The sequence below is a fragment of the Mustelus asterias genome, chromosome 24, assembly GCF_964213995.1.
Source record: "Mustelus asterias chromosome 24, sMusAst1.hap1.1, whole genome shotgun sequence".
Classification (NCBI taxonomy): Eukaryota; Metazoa; Chordata; class Chondrichthyes; order Carcharhiniformes; family Triakidae; genus Mustelus; species Mustelus asterias.
Window position 1 is genome coordinate 9,280,439 of NC_135824.1, and position 13,008 is coordinate 9,293,446.

Here is a 13,008-nt window from a genome sequence, read left to right on the forward strand (position 1 = left end):
CAACTAAAGTTTTGTGCCGTCGTTCTGGTTGTCAAGGGAGTTCTGTAGTTTTAAGGTTGAAGCCGCAATAAAACACATGAAATAATTTACACAGAGCAGAGATGTGATTACATATAATTATGGGTGAAATAGCAGTGTGCGGCATGTACTCAAATCACCGCATGCATGCAACTGGCACCAAGTGTGGATTCAGAAAACCTTCCAGGTAATCAAACAAATCCAAAAAAACAGAACAGATTTCAACATTCACCCACTTCAACCGTTCAAATACGTAACTGCAAATCTTTCCCCACGGCTTGGATGGTAGAAGTGAATTGAAATCACATGACATTTTATATGCACTCCAACAAGCATTTAAAAAAAAAATTGGGCAAAGTCCAAATTACTGCACAGTTAGAAAACTCTAAAGTAACTATTCATGAGATCATTCGACAGTGAGATTGATATCCCCAGGGCAGCAACTGCGCTGTTTGAACACAATCCTTCATTGCAATAATGGGCTCAACCCAAGCCCAGCCTCAATGTTTTTTTTTAGCTCTGTAAGAAACACACTTGAAATGAGACCGAGCAATTTTAAGACCTGGCTTCTTGGACTTGGGCCCAAATCCCCCCTCCCCACACACACCCTGTTTTGCAACCCCCCAGCCCCCCAAAATAAATCCAATCAAATTGTTAACTTCATAAAAACAAAGGCTGACATGGAAAATGGGAAAATATGACACTGGAGCAGTAAAGGAATGATTGCCTGAGAATGGGTTTGAAATGCCTTCTAGGTATCTACCAGATGGGAAGGTTTATTTCAAGATAGGGTATCAGTGGTGGGGAAAATATTTAATTTCTTAATTTTGAAGCAAAGCCTAAGAAATCAAATGCTTTCCCTAGTGTAGACAACTTAAATGAAACAGGGCAGCACGGTGGCACAGTGGTTAGCACTGCTGCCTCACAGCGCCAGGGTCCTGGGTTCGATTCCCAGCTTGGGCTACTGTCTGTGCGGAGTTTGCACGTTCTCCCCGTGTCTGCGTATGTTTCCTCCAAGTGCTCCAGTTTCCTCCCACAGTCCAAAGATGTGCGGGTTAAGTGCATTGGCCATGCTAAATTGCCCCTTAGTGTCCCGAGGTGCGTAGGTTAGAGGGATGAGCAGGGTAAATATGTGGGATAACGGGGATAGGGTCTAGGTGGGATTGTTGTTGGTGCAGACTCGAAGGGCCGAATGGCTTCCTTCTGCACTGTAGGGTTTCTATGAAAGCAATTGCCAGCATAGTGGCAGAACCTTCAATAAATTCAGGTGTTTCGCTGAATTAGTTCTCCGATACCGCAGTCCTTCCCTCAAATCTGAATTGACCTCTCCCCATCTGGACTTTAAATGTTATTGGGAAAGGGGTGTCAGGGGAAGAAGACAAGGGAAGCAGAGATAAATTGTAGAGTATTACCATCTGATGTAGCGAGCATCGACTTGACCTATTACACCAGCTTTTTATGAATTACAATTAATCTTTATGCACCCCGCTGCTCCACACATGCAACAGCAGAGCAGTGCTGGTTTCAGAAATGAACCATCGCAAAATTCTCACCTTGCAACCCCTGGGGTCAGCGCCAGGAAACACAGCTGTATAAAACTTTGGTTAGGCTTCATTTGGAGTATTGTGTACAATTCTGGTTGCCACACGACCAGAAGGATGTTGATGCATTGGAAAAGGTGCAGAAGAGATTTACCAGGATGTTGCCTGGTTTGGAGGATATGGACTATGAAGAAAGGTTGAATAAACTTGGATTGTATTCATTGGAGCGTCGGAGGTTAAGGGGGCGGGGGGGGGGGGGGGGTGGGGTTGGGGGCTGATAGAGGTTTTCAAGATTATGACAGATAGAGTGGATAGTCAGTCTTTTTCCCAGGGTCGAAGGGTCAATTACTCGGGGGCATAGGTTGAGAGTGAGGGGGGAAAAGTTTAAAAGAGATATAAGGTGCAAGTTTTTCCACACAGAAGCTGGTGAATTTCTGGAATGCACTGTCGGAGGTGGTGGTGGAAGTAGACTCCATAACAACGTTCAAGAGGCTTCTGGATAGATACATGAATAGGAAGGGAATACAGGGATATGGACCATGTAGAGGCAAGAAAATATTAGATGAGAGGGACATCAAGATCAGACGAAGGTGATTTCATTGGGATAGTCTGAAACTTTTATTTAAAAAAAAGATCTCGCGGATCTCAATTTACTTTGATTCCTCAGATATTGATCCATTATCCTGATTCTTCAGGTCTTTTTTTGATCCGACTTATTAGCAAAGCAGATTTTGGAACACAAGCCATCATACTGTTCTACCTATGCTACCCAGTGAAGGTTTACTCACCGGCTGTATTGGTACTCTGTTTTGTTTGCACCAGGGTTGGATCAGGACACCAGCTCTCACGACTGATCTGAAAAGTAAAAGCAGGCAGGTCAGAATGAAATGCTCTCCGCGAGGGAATTAAAGATAACTGCAAAACTGCACAGAGCCTAATGACTGCCCAGGCAGCTAAACGGTTCAGAACAGCAACAGTTTAGCTTGCAGTGGTGGCTGTGCCCAGTGCCAATAGCTACTGTACAGTTTTAACAAAAGAACATTTTGCATGTGTTAATTATAAACAGTTTGAGAGTCAACTGATTTTTTATTTAAAAATCTGAAGCTAGGTCAATCGGTATCTGAAAGCAAAAGATGATCTTACATTTTTGGGAGTGATTCTGTGCGTCAAAGCTACCAGCACAATCTATTTTTAATTGAGGTTTTCAGTAATGTAGGCTATTCCCCCCCCCCCACCCCCAACCCCCCACACCATCCCCTTTTCAAATATCGCTCTTTCAAATCTTTGGAGAAAAATAAGTGAATGCAGTTGACAATCAGCACACACATCCTGTTGGCAGGTCTGGGAAGCTGCTCAAATCTCCAGACTTCAGCTGCAAGATTTCTAGTCACTTGGTTAAAGTCCACCCACAGCATAGTCTTGGAGCAGCTGCGTTAGGCAGGGCCAACACAGGACTGACTGACATTATTATCCAACTACAGCTATCAGCCTCCACTCTGGGACCCAAGCAACAGCACGTCTGAAGACGATACATCCGCACAGACTGCTTTCACACACAGGCTGCTATATCGCTTCTCAATTTTCTTGAGTCTCAATCGACTGTGCGCGTAGCATTTTGAGGCAGTTAAGAAATGGGATTAAGGTGCCAAAGAAAGCTTGCAAATACATCGCCCCACCTTTCTCTCTGAACTCTCACTGTGCTGAAATAAACGGTCATTGCATCACTTTCTAATTTTGATTTCTTTTCTCAGGACTTTGGAACTGCAGAACCACTCACCTCCCTTTCCCCTCATCACTTTTAGACCCAAGCTTGGTGCCATCGACTGCTAACGTTTGTGATTTCTCTCATCTTAACTCCCGCTATTTCTGATCTTGGTTGAGACTTGCGCCATGGGTCTTGGCCCTTGTTCAAGGCAAGATTAAGGGAGGCAGGAAGTTTGACAGTCTTGCGGTTCTGTTATGTCTTCAGTTGTAATTCTTTTTCACTTAAAGTAAGAGGTGCAGGTGTTTTTGAATGAATCGGGATTCAGGAAGGAACAACAGCTGGGACTGGATTGTGGTGCTGGAACAACGGATTGCAGCACTGATGAACAGTATACTTTCAGGCCCGGAGTGATTCCATTTTCCTCTTTTCTCAGATCAACATCAACAGATGTTCAAGGAAAAGCTACGGAACCAGACAGTGGGTGAATGAGGAGTAAATTTGGCTGCAGCCAATAATGCATCATGGTCTCAGTGCTTTAACTCCAAATTGGGTTTTTGCTTTTTAAAAAAAAGTATGATCACTGTTATGTTCTGCCTCTTTAATTGCCACGTGAATCATTAGATAAACGAGGCTTTAGGTTGAATCCCTTATGTGAAAGTGGGCACCTCTGACAGTTCAGCACTTCACCACAGTATCAGTCTAGATTGCATCTTCAAGTCCAGAGTGAGATTTAAACCTGTAAGTTCTGACCCAACAAGTGAATGCACAATATCCTAGAATCCCACAGTGCAGAAGGAGGCTATTTGGCCCATCAAGTCTGCACAGACAACAATCCCACCAAGGCCCTATCCCCATGACCCCATATTTTTACCCCGCTAACCTACGCATCCTGGGACACTAAAGGGCAATTTAGTATGGCCAATCCACCTAATCCGCACATCTTTGGACTGTGGGAGGAAACCGGAGCACCCGGAGGAAACCCATGCAGACATGGGGAGAATGTGCAGATAGGCAGTGACCCAAGCTGGGAATCGAACCCAGGTCCCTGGAGCTGTGATGCAGCAGTGCTAACCACTGTGCCACCGTGCCGCCTCTCCTGAACTAATGTATATTTAATATGTGGAGTGGTTGTGGGGGTGGAAGTAGAGGAAACTCTCATGCGATTGAAAATGTAAAAAGTGCGCTCAGAGACAATTAAATACATCATGGAAATAATGGCTAAATGAGTTTCCCAAATAAGGTAATCAAATTGAGTAATTGGAAACCAGTTTCCTGTTTGGCTCCAGCTATAACTCATGAAACGCAAAAGGTTTTCCTCACAGTCAATAGATGTCATTCGTTGAGTTCTTGCATTTAAATGGTTGCTACAGGATACTGTTAGGCCTTCAACTAAACCTGCCCCATTACAAACTTATCATTTGACAAAACATGCATTATTTACTGTGACTGAATAAAGAAACTTTCAATAAAACCTCTTTTCCGCCAACAAGTTTATTTGTAACAGTTTCCAAAATAGTTCTGACTCAGGGCATGACTTTTAGCCTCAGTGCCACAGGGCTGAAGGGGGTCTCACTTCTGCATGCCAGCAACCTTTGCTGGACAGCACTATCTGCAGTATCCTCAATGAACAATTAGTTTGTGACACATAGGAATTATTCTCACTTTGAACTTTGGCAAGGTATAAGGGGGACGGCTAGCATTCCTGAAACAGTACCCTTGCAAGGGAACAAATTTGGAGAAAACAGTTTAAGTTGTAGGTTCCTGTAAACTTCTGAACATAAGAAATATGAGCAAGAGTCGGCCATATGGGACCTCGAGTTTGCTCCATCATTCAATACGATCATGGCTAAATCTTCTCCTTCAATTCCACCTTCCCACTTTATCTCTCAATTCTCTTAATGTCCAAAAATCTGTCAGTCTTGAATATACTCAATGACTGAGCATCCACAACCATCTGAGGTAGCAAATTCCAAAGATACACAACCCTCTGAGTGAAGAAATTACTCTTTGTTTCAGTCATAAATGGCCAATCTTTTATCCTGAGACTATCACCCTAGTTCTAGGCTCTCCAGCCAGGGCAAGTAACCTCTCAGCATCCACCTTGTCAAGCCCTTCAAGAATTTCACATGTTTCAATGAGATCATCTCGCATTCTTCTAAACACCAGGGAATACAGACCAGGTCTACTCAATTACAATTCATCAATCGAGTGAACCAGAGTTGTAACCCTCGAAGGCAAGAAGATAGTGAGACCAAAACAATCCACACAGCACTGCAGCTGTGGTCTCACCAAAGCTCCATATAATTGAAACATAACTTCCTTACTGACATTCCAATCCTCTTGTAATAAATGCCAGCCTATTTGCCTTCCATAATTACAGTTATGCGGCATACCTCAAATTCTGTTTGATAGATTACTCCTGTGTGTAGGTGCAGAGGAAATCACGTTTCAGCAATTTCTCAGTAAGCATTATTCAGCTTTTCAGTATGGCGTGACACCTCCACCCACCATTTTAGACCTTCCAAAATGCATTTTGGAAAGCCTAATACAGATAGGAAATATCCAGTAAATGGCAGAACCCTTAAGAGTATTGATAGGCAAAGGGATCTGGGTGTACAGGTACACAAGTCATTGAAAATGGCAATGCAGGTGGAGAAGGTAGTCAAGAAGGCATATGGCATGCTTGCCTTCATCGGCCGGGGCACTGAGTTTAAAAATTGGCAAGTCATGTTGCAGCTTTAAAGAATCTTAGTTCGGCCGCACTTGGAATATGGTGTTCAATTCTGGTCACCACACCACCAGAAGGATGTGGAGGCTTTGGAGAGGGTACAGAAAAGATTTACCAGGATGTTGGCTGGTATGGAGGGCATTAGCTATGAGGAGAGGTTGGAGAAACTTGATTTGTTCTCACTGGCACGACAGAGGTTGAGGGGCGACCTGATAGAAGTCTACAAGATTATGAGAGGCATGGACAGAATGGATAATCAGAAGCCTTTTCCCAGTCAATTACTAGGGGGCACAGGTTTAGGGTGCGAGGAGCAAGGTTTAAACGAGATGTACGAGGCAGATTTTTAACCCGGAGTAGTGGGTGCCTGGAACTCATTGCCAGGGGAGGTAGTGGAAGCAGACACGTAGTTACTTTTAAGGGGCGTCTTGACAAATACATGAATAGGATGGGAATAGAGGGATATGGTCCCCGGAAGGGTAGGGGGTTTTAGTTAAGTCGGGCAGCATGGTCGGTGCAGGCTCGGAGGGCCGAAGGGCCTGTTCCTGTGCTGTAATTTTCTTTGATCTTTGTTCACCCCAGAAACAACGGCTACATTTCTGAAAACTCCTCACTCTAACTTTCGAAGAACAGCATCAGCTCCTCATTGCTGGAGTCATTCTCTATTAGTACACATCAACAATTGCGGCGGCACGGTGGCACAGTGGATAGCACTGCCGCCTCACAACTCCAGGGATCTGGGTTCAATTCCCAGCTTGGGTCACTATCTGTGCGGAGTTTACACATTTTCCCTGTGTCTGCATGGGTTTCCCCCAGGTGCTCCGGTTTCCTCCCACATTCCAAACATATGCGGGTCAGGTGCTTGGACCATGCTAAATTACCCCTTAGTGTCCCGGGATGTGTAGGTTAGTGGGATTAGCGGGGTAAACATGTGGGGTAACGGGGATAGGGCTTGGGTGGGATTGTTGTCGATGCAGACTCGATGGGCCAAATGGCCTCCTTCTGCACTGTAGGGATTCTACAAACAGCGTAACACACCAGGAATGTTGTAAATATAGAAACCACTGAGAACCCTTAGAGTCTGAACAGTCCAGTTCGAAAACCATTTGCTCTAAACTCAAGACCAGTGTTTAAATGTTTTCTATATTTAACATAAGAGGAATGTTTTTGATAGAATCAATGCCTGAGAATTTTCTTTTCAACAAATGTTGCCAGTAACAGGGCAGCCTTTATCCAGTGCACACTGCACCTGAGCAGTGTTTGTACAGATGCAACTTGAAGTATCACAGTGTTTTATTCAAGAAACATGTTCACAGCCCAAAAGACAGTCTTTACGGTACAAGCTCAAAATATCAAGCAACTGTGCTCTCTGCAGCTGCTGACTGACCCTCTGCATGCATCCACTGTTGATGGGGGTTTTATTAGCCTAATTTAGCCCCCCTACATCATCCACCTTCTCGGTTTTGGTGTCAGATTTTCCACAAGGCTTGAACTATAAAGGTTAAATAATTTCACAAAGAATTGTTCAATGCTGGTGTACAAAATAATAATAAAAATGTGCATCATTCCTTTTGTTTTAATGTTCAAAGTTTAAAGTTTATTTATTAGTGTCACAAGTAGGCTTACATTAACACTGCATTGAAGTTAGTGAAAATCCCCTAGTCGCCACACTCCGGCGCCTGTTCGGGTACACTGAGGGAGAATTTAGCATGGCCAATGCACCTAACCAGCACATCTTTTGGACTGTGGGTGGAAACCGAGCACCCAGAGGAAACCCACACAGACACAAGGGGAACATGCAGACTCCGCACAAACAGTGATCCAAGCTGGGACGGCACAGTAGCACAGTGATTAGCATCGTTGCTTCACAGTGCCAGGGACCCGGTTTCGATTCCCGGCTTGTGTCACTGTCTGTGTGGAGTTTGCAGGTTCTCCCTGTGTCTGCGTGGGTTTCCTCCGGTTTCCTCCCACATTCTGAAAGATGTGCTGGTTACGTGCATTGACCCAAACAGGCGCCAGACTAGGGGAGTTTCACAGTAACTTCATTGCAGTGTTAATGTAAGCCTTATTTGTGACTAATAAATAAACTTTAAAAACTTAAAGCCGGGAATTGAACCTGGGTCCCTGGCGCTGTGAGGCAGTAGTGCTAACCACTATGCCACCGTGCCATTTTGCAGTGTCTTGACTTGACACTGAAATATTTATAGAAATGTACACATTGCAGTCTTTACGGTTTTCTATTTAATTTGCTTCATGAGACTGATGTGCTCTATGCTCTTTGAGGGGGAAAGTTGACTGGTGGCAATTTAACCGGATTTCTTAAATAACCTCAGCCAGTGAGGAATTGAATCCACGCTGTTGGCATCGCTCTGCACCAAAAACCAGCCATCCAGCCAATTGAGCTAACCGGACAATGATAGTAATTCCCCAAGCACTGCATTAGACTGGAGAGAAAATAACCATCATTGGACTGTTCCAATCATCTGAAGCCTCTGAGAAATCAGGTAAGGTCCTTGGAGGTGAATAGGAGGACATCCTTCATCAGTTTTACTTTTTCCTCACACTCTTGTGCTGCAATATGCTGAACATGATTACATTAAAATATTGCTGGTCACCAGAGTTGGAGAAAACCGGAGAGAAAGATCACATGTTTCGGAGTGATTTGAGTGCCAATCTGAGGCAGTGAAGTACCTCTTGAGGGAAAACTGACATTAACTGACAATGGTTAATATTACTGCCTCTCACTGCTCCAAGGTTCAATTCCGACCTTGGGTGACTGTGTGGAGTTTGCACGTTCTCCCCGTGTCTGCGAATGTTTGATCCGGGTGCTCTGATTTCCTCCCCAAGTTCAAGGATGTGTGGGTTGGATGGATTGGCCATGGTAAATTGCCCCTCAAGTGCCCCAAGATGTATAGGTTAGGTGAGTTAGCCATGGGAAATGAGAGAGATTGTAGGGATAGGATCGGGGATAGGGCCTGAGTAATATATTCCGTCAGAGAGTCAGTGCAGACTCCATGGACCAAATGGCCTCCTCTGCACTGCAGGGATTCTATGAACTGTAGCCAGCTTGATGGTAGGGTCTTCAAATTTGGTCCACTCTAGAACCAAAATGGCTCTTTGGAAATGTACAATCCCTCCCCGAATACATGCGGAACAAGGATTACCTTCTAATTGATGGACGGGATGGGACATTTAAGTTATGAAGAGAGGTTGGATAGGTTTGGGTTGTTTTCATTGGAGCAGGAAAGACTGAGGGGTGACCTGATCGAGATGTACAAGATTATAAAGGACATGGATAGTGGATAAGGAGCAGCTGTTCCCCTTAGTTGAAGGGTCAGTCACAAGGGGACATGGGTTCAAGGTGAGGGGCAGGAGGTTTTGGGGGGGATGTGAGGAAAAACTTTTTTATCCAGAGGATGGTGACGGTCTGGAATGCGCTGCCTGGGAGGTGGAAACGACAGGTTGCCTCACATCCTTTAAAAAGTGTCTGGATGACCACCTGGCACATCATAACATTCAGGGCTGTGGGCCAAGTGCTGGCAGATGGGATGAGATGGGAGTTCAGGTGTTCCTAATGTGTCAGTGCAGACTCAATGGGCCAAAGGGCCTCTTTGGCGCTATATCATTCCATGATGAATTACAGGCACTGATACCCAGACTTTTATTGGTACAAAATTAAGCTGCTTCCAAGTCCATATGGTTTGGAATTTGGGGAAGGAATTGCAGTGAAAGTTGCCGGTGGTGGTGTTCCCATGTGTCTTTTGTCCTTGTCCTTCTAGGTGGGTGATCATGGGTTTAAAATTTTCTGTCCATGAAGCTTTGGTGATTTGCTGCAGTGCATCTTGTAGATGGTACATTCTGCTGCCACTGGGTGGAGGAGGGAATGAATGTTTACAGTGCTGAATGGGATATTGAGTGGATTTCTTTGTCCTTGATGGTGCTGGGCTTCTGTAGAGTTCCTACAGTGCAGAAGCAGGCCATTCAGCCCATTGGGTCTGCACCAACTCTCTGATGGAACATCCCACCCAAACTCGATCTCTAACTCCACTTATTTAACCCTGCTAATCCACCTAATCTACACATTTTGGGACACTAAGAAGCAATTTAGCATTGCCAATCAACCTAATCTGCACATCTTGTGACTTTGGGAGGAAACTCGAGCATCTAGAAGAAATCCACGCAGACATAGGGCGAACATACAAACTCCACAAAGACAATCACCCAAGGCAGAAATTGAACCTGCTGGTCCCTGGCGCTGAGGCAGCAGTACTAACCACTGTGCCGCCCGTTCTTCATAGAATCCTATGGTGCAGAAGGAGGCCATTCAGTCCGTCGAGTCTGCACTGACCACAATCCCACCCGAGTCCTATCCCCATAACCCCACGTATTTGCCCTAGCTAGTCCCCCTGACACAAAGGGGCAATTGACAAAGGTCAATCCACCTAATCCACACATCTTTGGACTGTGGGAGGAAACTGGAGCACCCGAGGAAACCCCTGCAGAGATGGGGAGAACATGCAAACTCCACACAGACAACCACCCGAGGCTGGAATCGAACCCGGGTCCTTGGCGCTGTGAGGCAGCAGTGCTATCCACTGTGCCATCGTGCCGCCCCGAGTGCTGCTGGAACTTCACTCATTCGGCAATGAAGAGTATTCCATCACACTCCTGACTTGCACCTTGCGGATTGTATGAAGACTTTCAGTGGACCAGGCAGGTGAATTACTCACCACAGAATCCCCAGCCTCTGACCTGTATTTCCAAATATGCGCAGTGGACCACTCAAGACGGTGGAGCTTGGTCACCTTTCATGTCAAATTAAGGATTCAATGAGAAAGGAAAAGGGGAGAACAAGATAATTGCAGCAATTGGGTTAAGGAGCCTAAAGTCAAGTACTTCATGAACCCTCTCACCCGGCCATCTCTCCAAAAGTGCTCACAATCTGTACTCTCGGCCAAAATAAAAATCAATGCAAAGCTATTTACAATACGCCTGTATATTTATTTCCTGACATCTCATTGAGTCCATTGGAACAAACCCAACAACTCATTGGGTTGCATTGTTCTGTAAACAATAAGGATTATTTCTCAAGAATCTATTTTTGTTAAAATAACCCACAGTAATATAATGCACACCAAAAGTTGCAACTCCAACGAACGAAAACAGTGAGCGTTGACCCTAACAAAGTGAAACTAAACATTAGGAGCCAGTAAATACCAGGTCTAATGCTCATCCCTCATTTCTCTTTCCACTCAGGAACCATTTTCTGTTGAGTATGTTCACCCGTGGAAAATAATGCACGGCAAACAGAAAGACAAGTTTCAAAGTGACAAGTGACTACATTTGAAAGATATTTTGTTGGCTCTGTCGTGTTGGGGACATCTCAAGGGTCTTAATCGGCATGATAACAATGCAACAGTCCAATGATGTGCGGGTTAGGTTGATTGGCCATGCTAAAAATTGCCCTTAGTGTCCTGAGATGCATAGGTTAGAGGGATTAGTGGGTAAATATGTAGGGATATGGGGCTAGGGCCTGGGTAGGTTTGTGGTCGGTGCAGACTCGATGGGCCGAATGGCCTCTTTCTGTACTGCAGGGTTTCTATGATTTCTATGATTTCAAATCTCTCGGATTCAAGCCTTAGCTGCCTCTACACATGACTATTCCAACACCCTCCTGGCTGGTCTCCCACAGTTTTCCCGAGGTCACCCAAAACTTTGCTGCCCGTGTCTCAATCCACACCAAGTCCTGTTCATTTATCACTCCTTTGCTCACTGAGCTACACTGACCTGCAGTCAAGCAATGCCTTGATTTTAAAATTCTCAGTTTCCGACTCCCTCTGTGGCCTCCCTTTCTCTCTAATCTTCTTCAGCCCAATGGCGCTGCGAGTTCTCTGCACTCCGCTAATTCTGGTTACTTGCACATCTCCAATTTTAAATGCTCCAACATTGGTGTCCGTACCTTTGGTTGCTAAGGCTTTAAGCTCTGGAATTCCCTCCCTACACACCTCTCTGCCTCACTTTCTGTCCTTTAAGACACTCCTTAAAGCCTACCTCTTTGACCAAGATTTTGATCATCTGACTGATTATCCCTCTCATGGCATCATATTTAGTTTTGTATTGTTCTTCTGAACCCTTGGGATGTGTTGTGTGAAAGAATTGTAGAATCATAGTTTCCCTACAGTGCAGAAAGAGGCTTTACGGCCCATCGAGCCTGCACTGACCACAATCCCATCCAGGCCGTACCCCCGTAACCCCATGTACTTACCCTGCTAATCTCCCTGGCATAAGGGGCAATTTAGCATGGTCAATCCACCTAACCCACACATCTTTGGACTATGGGAGGAAACTGGAGCACCCTGAGGAAACCCACGTAAACATGGTGAAAATGTGCAAACTCCATGCAGATAGTCACCCAAGGCTGGAATTGAACCCGGGTCCATGATGCTGTGAGGCAGCAGTGCTAACAATTGTGTCACCCTCCTAGATGCTATGTAAATACAAGCTGTTGGTTTCTTGCAGAAGTGGCAAGCAAACATTCAAATGAAAAGCCAATATCCACTGTCCCATCTCTCCTGTATGTCGATTAGCGCAAAAGAACAACAAAAATGGCAGCATCTGGCTAGAAAAGACCATTCAGGAGGCAACCCTTGTTGTGAAGATCACAGCCTCAAAACATCAACTGGTATTTCCTCTCTCAGACACTGACGTGCTGCACGTTCCTGGGATTTTCTGTTGAACATCCACCAACACCAACTTTCCATTTCTGAAACCGAGGTTTTATTTGGCGAGCCTCTATGTTTATAAAGGGAAGTTTCATACTTTCCGTTGCAATAACTTGAGGCCAGTGAGATCAGCCACCTTTCAGCTTAATTGTTGAGCATTCAAATGAGAGCCCATGTGGGGGATCCATCCCATGGCATCTTGTTTGACATTCTTTCCTGAACTATCAGGAATATACTAACTGGTTGTAGATCTTGTTGCTGCTTGGGTTATCTGGCCGAGCACGTATCAACTGTTGT

At 45.0% G+C, this 13,008-nt stretch overlaps 1 protein-coding gene across 6 annotated transcripts in view; it reads right to left on the bottom strand.

The window, feature by feature from the left end:
- The window catches only part of LOC144511194 (A-kinase anchor protein 13-like), a 441,197-nt gene that overhangs the window by 178,223 nt on the left and 249,966 nt on the right, over nt 1-13,008 (bottom strand). For all 6 annotated transcript variants that reach the window (XM_078241273.1, XM_078241272.1, XM_078241271.1 and 3 more), the window contains exon 10: nt 2,348-2,414. In XM_078241273.1, coding sequence (XP_078097399.1) covers nt 2,348-2,414 — 67 coding nt within the window. The remainder of the gene's footprint in view (nt 1-2,347; nt 2,415-13,008) is intronic.